Source organism: Coloeus monedula (genome assembly GCF_965178545.1).
Source record: "Coloeus monedula genome assembly, chromosome: Z".
Taxonomy (NCBI): Eukaryota; Metazoa; Chordata; class Aves; order Passeriformes; family Corvidae; genus Coloeus; species Coloeus monedula.
In genome coordinates, this window is record NC_138822.1 from 19,261,526 (window position 1) to 19,278,553 (window position 17,028).

Consider the following 17,028-nt stretch of genomic DNA (forward strand, 5'->3'; position numbering starts at 1 on the left):
AAAGAGTCATTATTACTAATTTATTGCTAATTATTACTGTGTGCATTTTTGAGAGAAATCCACTTCTGACTTTTAAGTCAGTAAACTGGCAGTTGAGGAACAAATGGGACAATATTATTCTTTTCTTCTGGCTTGGACATTGTCATGCAGTGTGATCTAACGTGCTCATGTAAATCAAACGGGACTACGAAATTTATTGAGCCCTTGTTTGCCTCTTTCAGACATAAGCCAAGTGTTTAAGAGAAACACACACATATTGAATTTCTTAAATTTACTAGATGCCAAAGGATGTATCTCTTTACACTGGCATCTCGTGGGAACAACTTCTGTGTGTCATCAAATCGATCCAAACCTGTACTTGTCTCTGATGAAAACTTTGGGTGTTTAACCTCAGCTGACCTACAGACTTTGCCTCTCTCCCTTTCTCTCTCTCTCTTTCTCCTCCCTTGCCCACCCCCCACCCAAAATGTAATATACACATGAAAGCACTTCTCTGACTCAAGGCATTTGAAATATGAGAACTTGAAGTCACTACTCAATGTTACATTTTGATCACATTGAAAAATTAAAATTGACAGAACAAGACCATTGCCAGCTTTCTTTTACCCATCAAGACTGTCAAACGAGAACTAAAATATATATTTACAATATTGTTGGGAACAGTATTAAAATATTTCAGACATCATAAGGAGAAAATACATATATGCATTCAAGGGTCGAGTTGGTCCTTCTCCTTTACCCCCGTATTATACTGTGTTTTCCCTTTCCTTGTGCTGTATTTCAAAGTCATTCTTTGGGCTTGAAGTTGCAGGCACCATGGGTATGACTGAATTTGCAGTCCTGTGCTGCCAAAGGACACAATGAGGAGAAGGGAACCAACTGCCTGCATAGCACACATCCAGAGGGGAGTTGCTTCAGACTAGCCTTAGTCTGCTTCTAAGACCTGAATGGTTGCACTGTTTGGACCATACCAGAAACACGCCATGTGTGAGCCTTCTGGCTTAATGTCACCAAAGAGGAACCCCGCTTTGCTCCCTTTTTATCCTTTCACCTATCTTCCAGGTGAAGAAGGCACGTGGGGAAGACCAGGAATACAATATCAGAATTGCCCTCCTGATTGAATAAAAAATGTAAATGTAGGCTTAATGTAATTTGGCTTATTTGTCCTGCTTTGAGTCTTCTACTCTTGAACGCAAAAGTGGAATTCGGATGGTAGAGATTTTTGAAGACCCACACCAACTCTACAAATTGCTATTAATTTCTTTTAAAATATAAAATCCTTCATTGTATCTATGTTTTCACTAACACTGTGTTCATTTCCACTTTTAAAGACTTCCAGATAGTTTTGCCATTCTTTTCTTATCTGCAGCTTATTTTTTAAGATTTTTTTTCTTTTGCCTTTATTTGGCATTAATTTTTATTTCTCTGCTTTCTTCTGTCTACTATCCTCTGCAGAAAAATCTCTGCTAATTATTTCACAGTACACTCTTACTTTTGATTCATTCTTCCTTCTTTTCCTTCTTCTATTAGTCTTCTATTTCTTATCTGGAACCAGAATTCAATTTGTTTGAAAATTATGTCTAATGAAGTTATTTTAGAGGCACAAATATGGGATTTGCAATGGATACCTTTCGAGAATAGATAATGTAGGGGCTGTGGAGAAAAATACCTATGCCACAAATTTTATGCCCAGTTCTTGATGGAAAAAGGCATCCTTAGACTAATAAGGTAGAAGTCTGACCTGTATTTTGTTTTAGCTGTATTATTAAAAATAAAAATAATTAAAAAGTGTCCAGTGTATCCAAACAAACAGAACCCTCTTTCCTTTCAATACTGCGCAAATTCTCCTATCGCCCCTCCTCTCCCCTTCTCTCCTTTCTCTTCACTATTTCTTGTTCATATGTCTGTGAAGATTTGTTATGCACACACCACTGCAAAGCGAAGTGCTGGCTCTTTTCGAATTGTCTACTGTTCTGTGTGTTCATGCTTTTCCAGTTAGAAATACTGGAAAAATACTGGGGACTTTAGCCTCCATATAGCAGATGTAGTTTACGTCTGGTGTCCTGAACACACTCGTGGTGCTCCTGTGCTACATATTGGCCAGTGGTTAACCAGTGTAATAGAAGAGACTACTGAAGGGAGAAGTTATAGTTTTGAAGATGAATTTTAATATTTTAAAATTTTGTACAGATTACATTCAGGTAGCATGATGAAGAACTTTAATAGTCTAAGAAATATATCTAGAGAAATATAGAGAAGAGTATCAGATAACTACTCATAAGTGCTTTTTTTAAGGCCACAAAGAAAATGCAAGGAGAACTTGCCATCTAACACTGACAAGAGCCCATAAATTCAAACTGTACTTGTAGAATATACTGAAAAAGGAAAATTTTCATAGAACTACAGAGAACTACAACTGCAAACAAGAGTAGATATTTTTGAACATGAATTTTAAAATGAGTTAGCTGTGAACCAGACATTAAAGATTTCTTTTCATAATTAATCACATTAACTTTTCCTATGCTATTCCTTATATTGTTAATGATAGAAGGTACCTCTTATACAGCCAGAAAGCAGACAGGTTAATGAATCACTTGGAAAACTAAACACTTAAGAATTCAGATAGCCTTTTCAGATTCATTTGAAGATGTTAAATTCTGCATTTCAAACAGCATTATGAGTTCTTTTGAGGGATTTTGATTGTGACAGTCTTTACTTCTGTGTATTCATGAAGTCCATATTCTCCCCTAGATAAAAGAGAACCAAGAGCAATAGTTATGCTAATGCTTTTTATATGAGTTTTGTTCTGGATGGGATTTTCAGTGGTACTGTGCAATTGGCCAGATATGTAACAAGTACACTGGACATATTTGGAAGACAGCTGTGCAGCTAGAGTGATGCTGGAAACCTTCTGAAAAGCTACAGCAACAGTCTCCTGAGAAAAATGGGACAGAGAGTAATTTTATTTCTGTGCAAAAGAGTGGTGTTTAATTTAGAGCATTTCTAAACTGCATTTCTGTACAGCAGATCAAGAACATGCTAGATCTTCACAAGCATGTTCAGCAAGTTATTTATATAGATCTTCTTCTGATGTCTAGAGTTTTCTCTAGAGTCAAAGAACAGACACTTCACCTCAAATAAAGGGAGGACAAAATTATTCCATGATGAAAACTCCCAGACAGTGAAAAAGAGTTGAAATCTTTGATATGTTACAAGCATTGTTTCACCTGTATGATTTCAGTGACGAGATGAAGCTTGTTTGTATTCCTAAATATTTGATATCCAATGCAGTCAAACTACATAAGACATAACTGATTGCTCTATGGAACAAGGGTTTACTACAGTATAATGTTACACAGTTCTCACTGCTGTCTCATTAAACAGATACATAAGCAAAGGAGAAGTCTGTGCTCAGAACACTTGTGCTGGGTGAGAATGTTTACTGATTCCCTTTATTTTTGGAGAGGTATTTCGTTAGTATATGACAGTTGGTAGCTTAATTCATAATGGTATTATCACTCCAAGAATTATGCAGAGCATTTTATTCTGGGGTTCAAGGAAGTCAGTGGCTTAACACAACCACATCCTAATTTCTTCAGTGCAGGTCTTTCACATATTTCCACTTCTCCTAAAAATGATTGTACAATATTTGCAAATTTTCTCATGACAGACATCTATCTGGTGATGATTCTTTCCTTGTCCTTTAGTGGGAATATTTTTATTCGTCTGATAATTGTGACTTTGAACCAGAAAACTTTCTTAGCACAAAAGCTTAACTCCTTCAAAATGTATTGTTATAGAGAACATTTTTGAGGGTCTGTTATTTCCAGCAAATATAACAAAAAAATATTTCTGAAAAAGGCTGTAATTCAGAATTGATTATCTCCCAATTTTTGGCATCCAGCAAAGGCAAAGCCGTCTTGGATTATAATGGCCTAAATTATTGGGAGGTTTCAACTTCCAGTTTTCTAAAGCTCTCAGCATTGGCTTGACTGTTTCCTTTGAAGTCAGTGGAAGCTTTACCATCAGAAGCAGATTGTCTCCAGTGATGAGCAAGTATAAAAATACTAGTCTTTAACTCTGAAAAACTACATGAAAAGAAGCTCTGAAGCTCCTCACTTTCACATAATTTTTTTAATCACTTCCATTGTCCAGTAGAAGTGTCATGGATTTGTCTTAATAAAAAAGAAAGCTTACATGTACTAATTTTTAGTAATTTCTTTAAAAATAGCTTGTTCTCATATATACGACATTTTAAACTAAGAATGAATACAAGTAAGACAGGATATGATTCAAGGGAAACTGGATTAAAACTTAGAAGTTTGAAAACTTTTGATTAGTTTATAATATTTGTATGCTACTCTGCTTCTAGTTTGGGAAAAAACAAAGGTCTACAGAGGATTATTTTCATCATAACTTTTGACCTAGCTGGCACACACTGTAAAATCATTGGTTTCACAAACTTTTAAACTTGCTTAAATCTTGCTTAAATGCAGGATTTTGAAAAGTCTTGTGCTTTCAAACCTAACATTTAAAGGGGGTTTCACAAACTACCCACAGATTTATCTTCATGAAAATGACAGTTTCTCTATATATGCAAAAACTGTAAACCATAAACACAATGGTCAGTTTTGCTTACGAATATACTGCAACCACAGTAGACTGCAAAATGCTCAGATTGAAAAAGTGTGCATCTAAGCAATTTTCTTATTTATTTTGGAGAGGAATTGTTGGTTGACATTGCCTCTGACAACATGATGCCTCTAAGCACTCTAAAGACTAATTTGACAAAATCTAAAACTGGATATTCTAGTTATGCATATTTAAAGTCAGGGCTTGGAATTTCATTTTGAATTTCCTGTGAATCTACAATTTTAAAAATATTTACTTACATTTCTCGTCCATTTCCTGACATCTTAAAACCTCCAAAGGGACACTGAGCAGACAATGCACTGTAGCAATTAACCCTGGAAGAACAGGAAAATTACTTTTGACAGTGTGAAACAATTTTTTAACCTCTGAAAAATCAGTGGTTTTTTGTCACCTCTAAAAAGCCTACAAATGGTATCTGAGTAATGTATTTGCAAAAATATATGTAGTTTGAAGTTCAGAAAAATTAAGCATCAAAAGCAACTACAGTTATTACCAGGTTACTAACACTCGGCAAGGGTCTTCAAGCAGAGAGACAGTCATATCTTTCTCTGATAGTTGCAATAGAATTCCTAACTCGTACATAAGCTCTCCCACAAAAGATTATCCACAGCTAAATGTTCTGCAGGTACATTTCTGATAGATAAACTCAGGACAGCTTCATTACATATTTAGGAAATTTTGTTTGGTTCTATTCAGTTAAACCTTATTCTGTATTGTGGTTGAGAACAAAGACACAATAATGAGTAAGAAAGGAATTTCACAGGCAAATTTTTAGGTATGAATAATATTGGCAGAATATGCACCCCGCTTCCTAGTGGAGAAGCTCTTTTTGTCTTTCAACCTTGTCAAATCAAATATTCTCTATTTTCTTATCTTATGATCTATCCTCCTGCTAGTCTACTGGTTTCAACAACAGAGATTCTCTTCATAGTTAAGGATTCCTAGACCACCAATCATATAAGAGCAAATCCCAAATATTCCACTTCTAAACTTTCTTCCATATAAAGAATACCAACTCCTAAGTCAAGACAGCTAACTTATTTTTAGAAAGCATATGTTCTTTGATCACAGGACCTGGGAAGGAATTTGTGCTGGTTGTGAGTGCTTTCAGATAAAATGTAAATTGGACACAGGTTTTGTGTTCAAGTAAAATTGGTTGTTCTCCCTCTGATGCATTGAAATAACTGTAGGGAAATGCAGGTCTTTGTCAGTGATAGTCATTAGACACCGCTATGCCTCCAAGCTTTCACTCTTTCATCTCAGCTTTTTCTTTTTCAGTTCCATGTAGGTTGCCTCTTCTTTTCCATTGCTGAAAAGAGTTGGCCTTGCAGTCATTCTCCCAGCTTGTATTTCCTTTCTTTATTCAATCACATTTAATCAATCTTTCCCATTACAGATGGGTGTTCTGCCCAGGCTAAGGGCCACTGAACTTCGGGTAATTAATGTCTTTACAAAACACCAAAACTAATCTCATAAATTATGTATTGGGCTATCCCCAGATCCTGAAGTAAAAGAAAAGGGCACTCTCACCATATTATCTTTTGTTTCCTTTTCTTTTTAGCAAGTAAATTTCCTGTTTTTAGACAAAGTTTATGGGAAAATTGTGTGAAGACTTACAAGAAGTAATTATTTAGTAACACATTAAATAGGGAAACATGCAGGAAAGATAAACAGAAGAGACCTCTATAGAGATGACAAGGAATGAACATTTTAAAAAGACCACCCAAAATACTGTGACTATGTCTTCCAATTAGTGCCATTGACATCTGCAGATCTAAAGGAAGAATTTTAAAAAACCATTATTTACCATACTGTTCCAGCCTGAAGAGCAGTTGCAAACGTCAGTGCTTTATCAATGTCTTTGGTAAAAACTGCTGCTGCTAAGCCATAGGTAGTATTATTTGCCCTCTTGATAACTTCGTCTATGGTTTTAAACTTCATGATTTGTTGAACAGGTCCAAATATCTGTATTAAACACATGTAAACATATGAAGTGAACTAGAATAACTTACTATTTGAAGTAATTTACACATTTTAAGTTTATTTCTGTCAGATGGCCTTATTCCCGAATCCATTCAGCCAAGAGCGAATAAAGTTCTAAAAAACACTATAAATTCACATAAAGATTTTTATAATATGAAGCACGTTGAGGAACCCTATTGTAAATAATTAATAAAAAATCAATAAATAATGAAAACAAATAAATAGCAATTAGAAGGCACTCACCATAAAGGTAGTTAACATGATGTCACAGTGTGCTACCTATCTATACTGGTTACCAACAAACTCGTGTTTTCTGGACAAGCTCCATTTTTAAAGTCAGGAAAGACATTCGGTTTTTCCATCACCTAAATTTTCTATTAGACTTTTATGCCTGCAGGTAGCTGCACAACTGCAGCAGGTGAAACAACTAATTCTGTTTTTCATATGGGTGTCAGGTAAGGGAATAGTCCCTCAGGTTTGGCTTTCCTGCTACCATTGTCCAATGTTCTCAGCCAGAGGTGCCCACGCCTATCCCTCAATACCAAGACTGTGCAGGCTGGGGGTGCATTACAACATCTAACTAATTCTATTTCCATAGATTGTGAGCTTTCTACTTGACTGAATTTTTAGTGCTGGTTTATAAATGGAGTTGTAAGGATTTACATAGATCAGAAAACCACTTAACATTCCCATGCTGTTCAAGCCGTGAGCTTCAAAACTTTTACATTCTTTAAACTGTCTTGGCTATCTGGGGCTTCATTGTTCATTACACTTAAAATAATGTGAGAAGCAGTTCTTATACTGCTGACCAAAGTGTAACTAATAGAACTGTGAAGAAATCATAACTCTGTGCTGTTTTCTACCTGACTCATAGAATGGTGGAAACAATCCAAATTCTGTCTCATTCAGCTCTATCACGTTTTACAGCTCTCTCCCTGTCACAACTAATTCTAAATGCTGTGATGTTCATTTTAACTCAGGCTGTTGACTCTTGCTGGATGTAGTAAGTATGTTTAGCAGACCACATTAGCTTTCTAGTATGAAGAAGTATAATGGACACCAATTGCAGCAGGTATTAATTAAGATGAACGTAAAAAAGAAACACAGCGAAGAGGTCGTGACTGGACTTTGAGTCTTTGTTTAGAGAACTAGCTGACATGGCAGCTCAGCACTCCTAAGTGTCTCTGTTCCCTTGCAGACAATCACTGATACCCTAGCACTGTCATCTTAGTTGGAACAGTAGCAGATTCTGCAATGATGTGTAGACAAATCTGCAAACTGATGTAAGTAAAAAAACCCCACAAGGCAAAAAGAACTGCCACAGACAAAAGGCCTCTGGAAGCACAATCCAGCTAGTTTCTCATATTGCAAAATAGCTGCCTGGTGCATACAAGCACCAAGTAAGTGGTTCCTTAGGCAGTGCAAAGTGTTCACAAGTTGTGCCTCCAAGGTTTGCATCTCTGTTACCGGTCATTGTGACTTTTATATCAGAGACATGGACAATATGGAGCAATGAAAACAATCCAAACCTCAGCATTTATCTACTGCAGAAGCCTTTGTTGGCAGGGCAGCCTCATAATCTGCTCCCTCCTTGAGCAAGCTGGTGAAATGGGCACCAGAAACCAATAAAAGCACTTTAAACACCACCAGGATGGAACAACAGGTTTACTGGGAGAATTTTCATATAGTCACTTGACCTTCCAACTGGATATTTTGTACAGACATTTAAAGAGACGACTTTCAGTGAGAGAAGAGACCGCTGAAAATTTATTTACCTCTTCTTTGGCGATGCGCATATCATCTGTGACATTAGAAAAAACTGTGGGCTGGATGAAGTAACCCTTGTCTCCCCATGGACCTCCTCCACATTCCAGTTTGGCTCCTTCTTTTTTGCCACTCTCTATTAGATCCAGTATTTTTTCAAACTGCTCCTTATCAATCTAAATGGAAAGATATTTCAAGGATGAAAACAACACACACTGACAGCTGTTGATCTTCTAGCAGTTAACCTAAACCTGTGGCCCTTTGAGGTGGAGCAAAATATGGCTTTTTCTCTGTGGCAATAGACCACAGTGAACAGAGCTGATACGGGCTATCATTTTTTGTCTCTAGAAAGAATTATTCAAAACATAACAAGGGATTTGAAGACAAAGAGAGATTTTTCACATAATTACCACAAAAGAAATGCAGCTACATCCCGTGATCACAATTTTCCTTTAAATGGGATCATACCAGTTCTAAAAGGAGTAACTTTGCTAATCTGTAAAATAGTTAAGTGTTGGCTAAAGCTTGCTAAGGAGAAAAAATAAGTCAAAAAAGGCAAATTATGAGACTAGAGGAGAAAAGAATCTTTATGCTCATCCAAATATTTTCATTATTGCTTCTTCACATGTTTAACATCCTTATTTTTTTAGTAGAAATGTATTTACTTCTCTCTTTTAAATTGTTAGCATGAAATTCAAACTCATGAAAAAAAGCCACAATAACATGAGAGAGAATTTCTGTTAATTTTATATTAGCTGTACACCAGACGCCTGGAGCTTACTTTTCTGAATCTTCCTGCCCTTTGTCTTTTAAATTTATTCAGCTGAATTTATTATCTTGTATCAAAACATGTTCCAGGATGTCCAAAAATTATTTTCAATTGCCCAAATCTTCTGTGGCTTGGAGTGCATTTTTTCCAATTTACTGGGTGTCTTTTATTACACAAAAATACTATGATAACCAATAAGGAACACATTACTCTATCAAATGCATGGGAGTGATTTTGTCTCCTGCTTTTTCTTTGTTTCTACTACAGTGCTTTTATTCCATATCCTGCAGTATAAGATGGTATGGGAATAAGACTAGATGAGAACTATTGTAACAGTGCTCTGAAGTGATCCATTGAATTCACAGATTTGTGATAGCTATACCTCTAAATGCTTCATTTTAACATTCATTTAATGGGAATGCTGTTGGCATAATCTTTTAATAAGAGCAGGGAAAAAACCCAAACTCTTGCATTTTAATTGTGTAGTATTCTAAAACTGAGAGCAGCATAATGAAAGTCTAGCGCCTTGAAAAAGGGGAAAAGATATTGAAACTCTCATTTTTTTAAGATAGGCACTTGCAGTGGCACTATTTGAATGTAAAGTTAGCAAGCTAACATGATATGGGTGATTGTACTTGCACTTTTACAGCTGTTGTATAGGAGCTTTCTCAAAGCGTTTGAATTTATTACAATTTTTCCACTTCAATAATAAAAAGAACTAGAAAAGAGAAAGACACCTTAGGCCAATGATATTGGCACAAACAATTGTACTCCAGACTAACCACCAGAAAACTGTTAGCTTTGAAACTACTGCAACTGTAGGTTTAGACATATATTAAATTGTGATGTCATGACAGAATTATGCTGGAAACATGTAATATTACTCACTTGAGGGCCTTGCTGTACACCAGGCATTAAAGGATTCCCAAGAGTGTACTTCTTTGCTCTTTCAATGCTCCGACGCACAAACTCATCATAAATAGGCTCTTCCACAAAAATCCTAGATCCTGCTATACAACACTGTCCCTGGTGATAGAACAGACCAATATGGGCAAATTCCACAGCAGCATCCACTGCAAAGAAATGCGGGGTTCATCAGATCCTAAACCTGAATTGTCACATCATAAAATCTTTACTAACCTTTGTCACCCATCTAATTTCCCTTTGTAGTACCTTTTTTTTTTTTTTTTAATGGCCCTTTAAAAACAGATATACAACCATTTACTTATGTCCAAACTACCCTTATCAAGAGCATCATGGTACACCTAGCTGAACACACATTTAGATGTTCTACGGGAAATTTAGATTTAACATTATTTGCCCTGTCAGGAGTGCCAAGCAGAATATTCAGGCAGAAATTTAATAAACTTGTATAAGATCCATCTATTCACTTTTCGTTCTGCATTCTTGTTTCATTCGGATGATAGTAAATTACATTAAGAGTGAACAGGTTGCCAGAGGTCCATATCTACTTAGGAGCCATTGGTTTTGGTGGCAATCTAACTTAAAATTATGGCATAACCAGAAAACATTAAAAATTATTCCTTTATTGAAAAGGTTCAAATCATTTACTGACAAGAAAAGAAAAAGAGCATTGGATTAGCAGTACTAGTAGTTTATATAATAAGATTGCTACTAACAGTCTGCATCTGCGAATATAATGTTAGGACTTTTTCCTCCAAGTTCCAAGGTAACTCTCTTCAAGTTGCTCTTCCCTGCTGCTTCTTTAATCAACTTGCCAACCTAAAAGTAAGGGAGAGGACAGCCTCATGTCAAAATGTTTTTAATGACCTCTATAATATTTTTCTGATTTCCTCAAAAGTGCAAATCAGTTCAGAGGTGTCTATAATCCCAGTAATAAAATGAAAAATAAGTTAAAATAAAACAAATGAAAGGAGTCAGGGTGCAGGGCACTTGTACCCTATGACCTAGAAATGTTTTCTAGAAGAGTTTCTCCCTGTACCCATTCATGTTAACTGCCAAAGATACATGGTGCTTTTTTTGGTTACCACCACTCTGCTTGCATGTATCTGTAATCTATAGCAGGCACAGGTTGCTGCTCCACCAGTTACTCCCATTAGGTTAAAATTCCTCTGTTTTATGTGTGAGAAAGTGCTTTAATGCACAAAGTTTATGATACAATCTACATTGGCTGCATGAACACTCTTGCTTATTTCAATTTCTCCCTTAGATGAATGAAGAGGAGGAAATGGACACTACACTGCAAGGTAGAACCCCTACCCCGTTTTTATCTACTGATGACATAATTAAAGGAACTACTTATTATGAATTGCCCTGGAAAAACTGTGAAGGAAAAGTCTGCTTGCAGCTCTCGTGGCTTTTGTCTGTAACTGCCTGTGCGTAGCAACCATCAGGGAAACTTCCTCCCTCTATCAGCCTTCCTGTCACCATTTCTCTTTGCTAAATTATACTGCTAGAAGAGAACTGTCACCAAACTCTATGAATACACCCTCTGGTCCATCTGCCTTTGGTGGGTCACTGGGCACTGGGAACAGTAGTTGTTACTGTCTATTGGTAACATCTGTGGGATATTTCTCAGATGTCAGGGTTTTGGGTTGTTTTCTTTTCCCATTACTGTAGAGCTGAAGGTTTCTGAGAGAAAACATAGCTCTTGCATTCAGTGTGTACTGATCCCTGACATAAGGCAATGATATTTATCTTTGCAGTTTACATCCAAGAAGTTAAAAGACCAGATGGCAGCTTTTCCATTTAGCATGCATGCAGTCAGACAATATAAAGAACTGTATCAAGGATATTGCTAATCCTTAATTCTATATATAGCCTGCAAAGAGAAATCTTCATTTATAGTGCTCCCAGTTCTTCAGAGTGACAGTGAGGGAAAATTAAAAGTGACCTTCCTTTTAAACAAATACATATTCAGACACTCTTCTAAGACCACCCAGATGGTCCTAAGTATCACTGTAATACCAAAAAGCTGTCACCTCACCTAAGCATGTGCAGACCAAAGAATGAGATTTCTTAGGTACCTTCCTGCCATCCTGTTGTTATTAAACTTAAAAATAACAGAACTTCTTAAGAAAAGATGTAAACTATGTTATGAAAAAGCTTTGGTTTGAATGAGTAAGACTTAAAATAGCCTTGGTATACTAGAACCTACTGTATCTCATGGACTGTCTTTGTTTGAAGGGCTTTCCAGCAATACAAACATTGTTTAAATATGTTTAAAGTTAATGATAACCAACAAATCATTAAACAGACTTTGTTTAACACACCCGCAGCCATAAGAAAGAAGAGAGTTAAAATAATTACATAGAATAAGTTAGACATTAAATCATTGCTGGGAATCAGAAGGGCACATTTCCTGCTTATATTCTTTTGCATTCATTATAGTACCTCTGTGGAGCCTGTGAAAGCTACTTTATCTATATCCATGTGGTGAGAAATTGCTGCTCCAGCAGTGGGTCCAAAGCCTGGAACAATGTTCACAACTCCAGGTGGAAATCCTGCCTGAATTGGAAGAAGGAATGCATAAATTTGAGGAAGGATAATAACTAGACGAACATGTGTCACACAGTCTTACCTCTGTCTTCAGTTCTCTGGTCACCTTTTCTCAGCCATACACTTATTCTCAGCCCTAGAGGCCCAAAAGATTTCATTCTCACATGATTTACACTTTCTTTCACCTGTCTTTTAGGTTATTGAACTACCTCTTTTTTTTTTTTTTAAAGAACATATTACTTTAGTTCTTTGTCAGTACATTTCCAAAGAAATATTTTTATTTATTTTCTCACTCAGATGTATAAAAAAACATTGCTTACTTTCATATCTGCTTCATTAAAGCTGTTTGGATCAACATATGTACTTGCTGGCTTGAGTATATTAATAACCATGCTAGATGGAATTTAATTAATGATCCGCTGACTGAAATTTTATTAAGAAAAACCATGGAACTCTGGATGTAGGTTAAAAGTTTACAGCAAAAAAGAGGCAGGTCAGCTACCAAGTGTGAAAAAGCTGGCTGAGACATGCACAGTTTTAATATCTTGCACATTTTTTATGCAAATAAGCTTTTTTTATGGCTGAAAACAAATGTATTTCTTCTCATAAATCCTGTATTAGATATGTTCCATTCACAGCAAAATAAGCTATTTTCTTCCAGCAGGTTGTCAGGCAAACTCAAGGATATGTAAAGAGTAGATGGAATTTTTGTTGGTTTGTGAAGCAGCTGTGCAATCTCAATGGCACTTTCAGAACAACATAGAATTAAAATACCAAAAAGATTTATATCCTGCATTATCACTTTAATAAGTTTATTTATAGCATTAAATAGGACTTTGGAATTACATGCAAAAGTTCCACTTTTGTTTGGAAAATGGTGAATTTTAGGTGGTAAGTTAGAGCTGCTATAACTCATGTCCTGCATTTTGTATATCAGGTTGTCACTTTTATTCAAGCAACTTTTATTCTTTACAGTTTCATGCTCAGATACAGTCTGTCAATCCTTGTTATGCTCATTTAATTTTCCAGATAAATATTTACCCTGAAATTGATGAGACAATGAGGTTCTTTCCATTTGCTTAGCATTGTGTTACACACTTAATTTGTACAGAAAAGTCTCACTTTGAACATTTAATTTCTGTGTTTGCTTTAGGAGCTCTTCTCTATATATTAGCAAGGGAGCCTTGTGAGTGCTATAAAGAAGGATAGTGAAAGTTACCAAAAGTGACTATATATATTTTTTTTTTTCTTTTAATGTGGACACTTGGGAACTAGAAAGTTGAATTAGACCTTCAGATATTTTCACAAGTCTAAAGCAGCTATTGAAGTAATCACTGGCAGGGATTTGGGCTCCAACATTTTTTGGATATTCTGGATACTGATCACGTTCCCACTTATGAGCTTTCCTTTTAGGAAATCAGAACATTAGAATGGATATTTCATTAGATCACAGCAGAATTGATTACCTTCTCTGTGAAGTTACTTTTTTAAGAGAAATACACTTTCTGATACTTACTGTTAAAAATTAATAGAGAAGGTTTCTCTGATATTTTTTAAAGCTATTACTCCTCCCCAGTATTATCTAATAACATTTACTATGTGATGCAATAACAGCAAGTCTTGGTTCCACCCTGATAATCGTTTAGTTTGTGTGTAATATTAACTCACAACCAGTCAGTGTACTCTGCTGAACTGCTGTTTTGAAGCAGAATAATAAAATGTGCCTAGTCATTTCCACTAGAACTCTGCAAGGTTACTGCACTGGCGATTATTGACATCTTTGCCAACTTTTGAAACATCTTAGAATATATTTGTTGATTTTATTGGGAAGAAATCAAAACTATTTTACTGTTGTCTTTGGGTGTTTTCTCAACTGGGCATAATAGTTAGCTTTGAAGATACTAACTTTCTGAAGAAACTGGCACACTCCTTGTTCAGGAGTACAGAGTGCCTTCTTGCAGTTACTGTGTGAAGAGAGTTCACAGGTTTGGCAGCAGTCACCAGTTTGATTTTGCAGCTCCCTGTTAATAAACTCAGGTGGATGAAAACTTTGTTCAGTTGGAAAAAAAAAAGCAAAGCTGTACAAACAGGTTTTTTTCTGTGATAACTATGCTAATAAAGTCATTGCCACTCACCTCCGAGTACTCTGCACTTGACTCCTTGTTTACTTTTGACTTTGAAAGGTACTGTGCTTTTGTAATACAAATATATTTGTTAACGAATGAAGGTTACTAAATTGTTGTTGTGGGGTTTTGTGTGTGTCTACTGGGGTGAAAGATATACATGCTTTTGCTCTGGTTTGGCTCTACTGGTTTACAGCAAGGTAAGTTCCACAGTGCAAGGCTAGGCATGCAATGAGCCTGGCTTATATTACCTTTGTGGCATTTCAGCTGCAGTATACTCTTACACTTCTGAGAGGAGCAAATAACTCTGTTGTTGGTGACTTACCTCTTTAATTAAGGATCCCATGTAAAGGGCACTGAGTGGAGTTTGTTCTGCTGGTTTGACAACCACTGTGTTTCCACAACAAAGGGCAGCAGCAATCTTCCAGATGAACATAACCAATGGGAAGTTCCACTGAAAGACAGACCAGAAAGTGTATCCTATTTCTAATACATCACCAAAATGCCTCAGCTTTTTCTATTATAATAGTGCAAATTGTCAACTGGGTGGTTGAACTTTTGGTTGAATTCCTTTCAGAATGAAGATGTTGTGAAAAAACAACTGGCAAGCCATGTAATTCAAAGACCAGTGATTTTTGTATATATACAAGCCCAGGGGATTGAAGGTTTTAGTTAAAACCTCAAGAGACAATAGGTGTACTCCTCTAACAAAGTAGTACGGAGTTGTTGGATTAGTGGTGCAGTTGGGAGCTTTTCTATCTTGAATGGTCACATCCATCATCAATTCGCTTTTCTAAGGGAGACAAGGTAATAACACATAATGCTGCCCCTGCCCTGGAGGTTTCGCTGGCATCTGTCTGTTGTGGGCAGTTCAGACAGATTGAAAGGCAGCTGCCTTTTGGATCACATGTTTTGGATCACATGTTTTGGATCACATGTTCTGCAGTAGGAGAGACAACATGACCAGGGGAAAGCAACTTTTCCCTTTTGAGAATATTTACAATAGTTTGGGAAGCATTGAGGCCATGAGCCTCGGCTCAACAGACACCTTATTAGAAATGGGAAAAAAGGCAGTAAAGATAGGTAGTTACCTATTATGTCAGAAAGGCTAGGAGGAAAATACATGCAACACTCCTTTTTTCCTCTCCTTGTCTCCTTTCAGTCTCATGCCAGCCCCAAAAATAATAGGAGCATAAATAACTTAAAGTGAGGGATTACAGGGTTTTCTGCATATTCATTGTTAAAGTGGAACTGAGTAAGTGAAAGGAAGTGGAAATGGTGAGCTATCAAAAGTGGTTTGTAACATACACATAGTTCTCACAGTTTTGTTTTTTGTAGAAACCTACAGCTTGGTGGTTCATATTTTGATAGAGAGAAAATGAACTCAGAAATACTTAACATTTTATAAGGGAGGTCAGTGTTTGTACTAACAGCTGCTTATATCTCCAGAAGATAATTCTATTTTAAATGGTCACATCTAGTGTTTCTAGCTCTTTAGCATATCTCGACTGAGTGTTTTACTTGAAATGTCTTGTGTCTGACATACAAGACGATCTAAACCAGCAGTTTCCCAAGCTCCCCTGGACACTGGATACAAACATATTTGAGCAATGTTCTCCAAATCAATGTGGTGGTCTAAAGATACAGCAAATGTTCAAGATCAACTTAAAGACATCAGGCAGGACCCACATGTCTGCGCAGACCTTATAGACAAGATGACTTTTTCAGAATCTGTTGAGTTGCCAAGAAGGTCAGGTGAGGCTGCTTGTAACTGCCATGTGCAAGGGCGTGGGTGGATTAGGAGTGCCTAGTGCATACAACTATTTTTACAGGCACCCACCAAAATTATGCAGACTTCACAAATAAATTTAGAACTTGAGCTCCTCTAGTGTTTTGAGTGATCAGACTCAGGGAGCCCTTTTGCAACAGTTAAAATGAGTGACTTCAAACCTGGGAATTTAGATGGGACAAACAGGAGCTTTATTGAACACATCCTTTGTGTTGTAACTTGTACCACCACGATGGTGAATGAGTCTTAGCCATAAAGATCCAGCTGTCTGAATGCTGTATGGAGCAGAACAGATATTCTGGGTCTTAAAGAACTTATTGTTTACAGGCTTATAGGCTTAAACATTATAGATTGCAATATTACACTCTCTTATATGTTTGTTTCTAATTCTTTCAGTTTCTATGAAACAAAATTCCATCTTTCAAATTATTTTATAAGTCAGACTTTGATATTTATTTTCTCTCCAT

The 17,028-nt window shown here is 36.4% G+C and overlaps 1 protein-coding gene across 1 annotated transcript in view; it reads right to left on the reverse strand.

Annotated features, from left to right (window-relative positions):
* Positions 1-2,674: 2,674 nt before the first annotated feature.
* The window catches only part of ALDH1A1 (aldehyde dehydrogenase 1 family member A1), a gene marked incomplete at both ends in the record, with an annotated part of 30,271 nt that continues 15,917 nt past the window's right edge, over positions 2,675-17,028 (reverse strand). Inside the window, 8 exons of the mRNA XM_082301169.1 lie at positions 2,675-2,747; positions 4,893-4,967; positions 6,461-6,618; positions 8,412-8,576; positions 10,058-10,242; positions 10,810-10,912; positions 12,545-12,658; positions 15,098-15,226. Coding sequence (XP_082157295.1) covers positions 2,675-2,747; positions 4,893-4,967; positions 6,461-6,618; positions 8,412-8,576; positions 10,058-10,242; positions 10,810-10,912; positions 12,545-12,658; positions 15,098-15,226 — 1,002 coding nt within the window. The remainder of the gene's footprint in view (positions 2,748-4,892; positions 4,968-6,460; positions 6,619-8,411; positions 8,577-10,057; positions 10,243-10,809; positions 10,913-12,544; positions 12,659-15,097; positions 15,227-17,028) is intronic.